The sequence below is a fragment of the Pithys albifrons genome, chromosome 7 (assembly GCF_047495875.1).
Source record: "Pithys albifrons albifrons isolate INPA30051 chromosome 7, PitAlb_v1, whole genome shotgun sequence".
Classification (NCBI taxonomy): Eukaryota; Metazoa; Chordata; class Aves; order Passeriformes; family Thamnophilidae; genus Pithys; species Pithys albifrons.
In genome coordinates this window covers 50,420,752-50,426,410 of record NC_092464.1, presented here as the reverse complement: position 1 = coordinate 50,426,410, position 5,659 = coordinate 50,420,752, and the positions used below count along the sequence as shown (strand labels likewise).

General features: G+C 38.7%; 1 protein-coding gene across 1 annotated transcript; it reads right to left on the bottom strand.

Annotated features, from left to right (window-relative positions):
- Positions 1-317: 317 nt before the first annotated feature.
- On the bottom strand, positions 318-3,898 carry NEUROD6 (neuronal differentiation 6). The gene is made up of 2 exons (XM_071560657.1): positions 3,699-3,898; positions 318-2,262 (listed from the first exon to the last, which is right to left on the bottom strand). The coding sequence occupies exon 2, from the start codon at positions 2,239-2,241 to the stop codon at positions 1,228-1,230; it is 1,014 nt and encodes a 337-aa protein (XP_071416758.1). The 5' UTR covers positions 2,242-2,262; positions 3,699-3,898; the 3' UTR covers positions 318-1,227.
- Positions 3,899-5,659: the final 1,761 nt, after the last annotated feature.

Genomic DNA, 5,659 nt, shown 5'->3' with positions numbered 1-5,659 from the left:
ATGAGCCAGAGCTGGAGGGGTACCTACCATCCTGCATATTGGCTCAAGGCCCCTTCCTATATGAAATTTGACATTTAATTGCGACATAAAGTTACCTTCTTTTCCTCTAATCAGTGTTTCATTTATCACACAGCTGTTTCTGTGATATTTGTGGTCTGCTGTTTCACTAATACATCCTTCTGAAAATAGCATGAGTTTCGCCCTGAGAATTTGAGTTCCATGCCCAGAGTCCAGCACTGTGGGGGTCCTGAGAAGACAGCTCTGTAGGCAAGACCAAAAGCATCTGTATACTGTGAAATAATAAGTATCAGACAAAATACAGTATCGCAGCTAATAGATGTATTTTAAAAGTGGAAACATCTATGTTTAATTGCATTTAAAGTACGTAGTGAGAAACCACAGTTATACATTTTTATAACAAACCTTTACATCTGAAGTCAGAATTATACAAAAAAAAGTGCTCATTATATATGGTCAAAATAACTGAGGCAAATTTTTGACAACATCATCTAAATATCAGCATGTGGCCCCTGTCAGCAACACTCTAAACTCAGGCTGAATAATGGCAGTGACAATCACTGTTTTTCCTTGGTTTACCCAAAAACAACAACCCAAAAACTGTTTTGTTTTTTTGTTTGTTTGTTGGCATTTTAAATTTTTTTGCATAGCTTTCAATATTGCTGCACTCTCACCTCTGCATATTGCAAGCCCATATCAGTTCCGAGATAATTTCTTTAAAGTTCTGAATATTTTTAAATCCAGTTCTCCTCAAATACATAATATATATTTTCTACCAATTATAAATACATAATTTTCATTAATCTGATTTCAATAACATGCATTTGTATAATTACTGTACAATCAAAATAGACATTGACTTTACACAGTGTGTATGCTTTTATGTCAGCAATATTGTTCAGACACACTGCTCAACAAATCTAGCAAATAGGAAAATAAAAAGGAAAAAAGGAAGAAGAAATAATCTCTGTGAGGAAATATTCTCACAGTGATTACAGACCAAAAGAATTTTAAAAAAAGGAAAAATACTTATCAGAAAAAGGGAAAGGGTTTATTACTACATAGAAATTCCCCACAATAGTTGAAACACACTTTAGGAACTAATAAACATGTTAAATAGAATTGTGCCAATTACGCAGTGCCCAAGCATCTGCTTGCTCTTAATTAGATGGGGAGGTGAATGACCACTGTTTATTTTCATTTTCCTCATTAATTATGAAAAACTGCATTCAATTCATCTTGCATGGTGAGAGACTGGCTGCGCAGATGTAAGTCGTAAGGGAAGTGGCTCTCTGTAGGCAACCTGAACATCGAGCTCTGCCCAAGGGGACCCCTGGGTGGCACTGCACAGTAATGCATGCCGTAATTGTAATTTTTGCCATAGTCCAAGCCTTCTTCTTGCTTCAGGGAAAATATCCCATTATAGTTAATTGGGGGAGGACTTAAGGGACCTTCAAACTGTGGGCTGGCGCACTCCGGGGAAGTGCTTTCATAGAAGGACTCGTAAGCACTGCAGTAATTGTAAGGTTTCATGGACTTGGAGTTGTCTAGAGTCCCATGCCCTGGTGGGGTGCCAAGCTCTGGGCTGTGGTAGGGAGGATAGAAGGTGGAGTAGGGTGTGCGGGTATGATGGGTGCCTTCGCCCGCCTGGCCCATCAGGAAACTCCTGGCATTCAGCTGCAGGCATCCCGCCACCAAGTTTGTAGTTGGCTGGGATAGACCCTTGCACAAGTTTTGGACAAAGGTGAGCAGGTCGGGTCTCTTGCCAATTCGCAGTATTTCAGAAAGAGCCCAAATATAGTTCTTGGCAAGTCTTAAAGTTTCTATTTTGGACAGTTTTTGTGTTTTAGAATAACAAGGGACCACTTTCCTTAAATTGTCCAGGGCGTCGTTAAGGCCATGCATGCGATTCCTCTCTCGAGCATTGGCTTCTTGTCGCCTGAATTTGATCCTTTCCATTCTTATCTTGCTTGTCTTTTTTTTCCGAAGGCCCCTTCGCCTGGGCAAGCCATTCTCATCCTCCTCCTCTCTCTCTTCCTCTTCCTCCTCTTTTTCTGTGTCTTCTCCAGGAGATCTTTTAATATTCTTTCCTCGGAGCACGACCTGCTTTGAAAAGCTTTCTGGGTTCTTCATTTGCTTTTGGTCATCGCTTTCTCTTGAAAACTTTCTACACATCTGGGATTCTGGCATTACAACAGACTCATCAAATGGTAGTGTTAACATGGTTCTATAGTCTTAAGTTACCTGAAAGAATGCCAGTACAATGTTTAAATATTTCCATTTTTAAAGTTTCCCGACTCACACACACAGCCTCATGCACCTTTCTTGTGTCTGCATGTACGCTCTCTGTATATGAGTGTGTGCGTGTGTATATAAATGCACAATCTATATTTTTTGCATAAAATGCTAGTTTCAAATGCCCACTTTTTAAAGCATAAAAGCTGCTGAGAATTCTAAAATCTTTCAGAACATTGGACCTTGAAACTAAAAAGCCACATTTCTCACAGATAATTACAGAGCAAATCAATATTTAAAATATACAATTAGCTCCCTGCTCATTTATTTTATTTTTAAACAACCCCTTCAAACCCTCACCACTGTGGAATTCAAAGAAATGCAAAACATGATAAAGCAATACAGAAATTTCATTAATCCAAATTCCCCAGGGTGGAAAAATGAGCAGAGCAAGTGCAGTCTTAAAATTCAAAGTGCCATATGTCTATTACTTGAGAGTAAATATTTTAAAAATCACTTTTTGACTTGTATCTAAAAGTTGTAGAGGTTTTTCCCCCCCATGTTCCTTCCTTTATATATCAAGATATTAAACTCCAGTAAGTTACAGTGGGTGAGAAGAAAAAAATAATGGAACATCCCCCACAATCACTCAGTTAGTAAAATAATTAAAAACAAAGCAGTTTTTCTAATGTTTTGTATTAAAACAACATATTGCTTATTTCATATTAAGACAAAAATCAAAAAATCAGAATTACCTAACTCTAAATATATTTGGATTAGACGTAGGGTATAAAATCCCCCTACCATTTTTTTTCCTTTTCCAAAGAAAAATTCTAATCTGTATTATCTGTTTAGTTAAAAATCAACTTATTAGCTTTTTCTCTTTTTCTTTTCTCCTTTTTTTTTTTTTCTTCCCCATCAGTTGTGGGGCAGGGGGGGAAGGGGGGGAGGTGAAAAATTCCCTGCACACTATAGCAGTGTTTATGTTCTGCGAGGCTCAGATGTCTTCCTCCAGCTCTTAGCTGACAGGAGCGGTCTGTAGATTCTGACTGCAATTCTGCACGTGTGCTCAGAATCCAGCCTGGAATGGAAAAATAATTTCCTTTTCCCAATTACTTTGCTTTTGTTTGCAGTTTGGGAGTAGCAAAAGCTTGGATCCCATGGTCTTCAAAGAGACAAGCAAAGCAAATACAGGGACTTTTTAAATAGAAAAAAAAAAACTAAACAAAAACCCCGGTCAAAGACTAACTCTTTCAGTATTGTCTACACACTTGCAATATTACATAAAAGCAATGAAAGTTTGCAATTGCATCAGAAGAATAAAATGTTAGGAGGAGTTATTAGACAGTAAATAGCATACATAAAATACAAGACAATGATACTGTATCTTTAAACACTTGCATGCACACCCAGCACCAACTGAAATATATCTTTATTTGTATTACCTTAGCTTTTTATTTCATTCAACAATCAGTTTTCATTTTTTGCCTTCCAAATCTTTTCAGTCTGAATGTCGCATCGTCTCCTGGAGTCTAGATCTGTGTATATCTGCACTATCTCATTGATCTCTAAAAAGTGACATTGATGCCAACTGCCAGAGCTGGTACCCATGCCATCTGCTAGTGACGTCACGGGGCAGAGAAAACCACGTGAGCCTTTCTCCTGGGACCTTCATTCTGCACTGATCATCTGGCATCTCTCTAAGTGGGTACCAGCATTCATGTATCAACACAGAAGGTTAGACTGATAGAAAAAAAAAAGGGAAAAAATCTGCACCAGCATTTCACATACAGTAGGTGCATTTCCACTGTAGTTGCTTGTTTTTAGCAGTCTAGCTGCACGGATAGACGTGCCAACATTTGGTGCTATCCCTGCCCACAGGTACAGCTGCCCTGTGGTTGTTAATACAGTATTGTTTGTATGAGAAGTGCTGTCTTGTATCGATCCGAGTCCCTCCAGTGCACCTGGTACCCAGGGCAAAAAAGAAAAGGCAAGAAAAGGAAAGCAGAAATGGGGAAGTAATGCTGGTGCTGTAACACATAGCACGGTCGCAAAAAGTGGGTTTTGTGTGATGCTGCTGGAAGTGATTTTTGGGGTGTGGGGATTTTTTGAATGCAGCTCATTGCCCCAGAGCACAGGATAACAGGAGCAAACCTCTCGCCATCTGTAAGAAATCCTCCCCTTACATCCCTTGGTGTTTTTTTGACATTGCCAAAAGAAGAGAAGCATTTCTGGAAAACTGGACTTACAACATGAAGATTTAAGAAATGATGCCTTTTTCTCAGAAGCGTGTGGCAGGGCTTGCTGGTCCCTGACCTGCTCTGGCACTTTGCAATGTGACTGGGGTGCACTTGCTCACAGGTGTAACTTTAGAGGCTCAAAAGCGTTTGCCCCTCTGCCAATTTTTCTCTGTCTACCCAGCCTTTTCGTGAATGCTTCCTCAAAATCTTTTTAGAAACTGAGTTATTCCCTGTGGAAACCTGCTCTTCCTCCTCCTAAAACTCTCCCCCTGCTCTTCCATTTTCATCCCTGGCTGCTCCTTTCTTCATGCCCTTGTTTCTCCAGTCAGCTGTCTCTTTACTCCCTGCTCTTCCCCCTTTAACCCTTTTGTCTCTTTCGACAGGCAAAATCACTGTCAAATGAAGCTGACAAAGACTCTCACCTCAGCTTTGCCATGGAGCTTATGGCAAAGTCCACTTCACTTTGGTGTGTTGGGGTTTCTTTTTGTTTGGTTTTTGTTTCTTTGTTTGGGTTTTTTGGGGGATTTTGTTTGTTTTTTAATTTAAGGAGTGACAATATTGAGAGTTACAGGGGGAACGATGTTTCATCTTAGAAACATTTTTTTTTAAATTTTGCTTTCGTTATTATAGTGTATAACTGGGTTTTTTTTGTGATGAAGTAATCTCTATTTTAAAATAGTGAGCACTGGAATATGCTTTTAGTATTAAAATAATCCCTGGCAGAGCTGCTATTGTTATGGGTCCATGTCAGCATTTCCATTATAAATCCCATTTTTGAAGGGTTTATATTTCATATGCTTTAATTCACATTGTGCCCAAGCTTGGCATTTACGTTCTCAGCCCTGATCCAAATATTTTTTTTTTGTCCACAAAGTTTCATTTAAATCTGTTTGGCCATTTTTTGATTAGAGAGGGGAATAAAAAATAAGGCAGCAACAGCAGAAAAACACATGTCTGTGGGGAGAGTTCTTTTGTACATCTACATATATGTGCTCAATTATTTTAGAGTCTTTCATTGAAAAAAAAAAAGAACCCTCCCCCCAAACTTTGTTTTCTTTAAGAAGAGAGATATATCAGAACACTCATTCTTTACAGAGCCTGAGCCCCCTTTTTATTTTTAATTTTTATTTTTTAGACAAAATGTGTTTGAATTGACAAAGATGTTA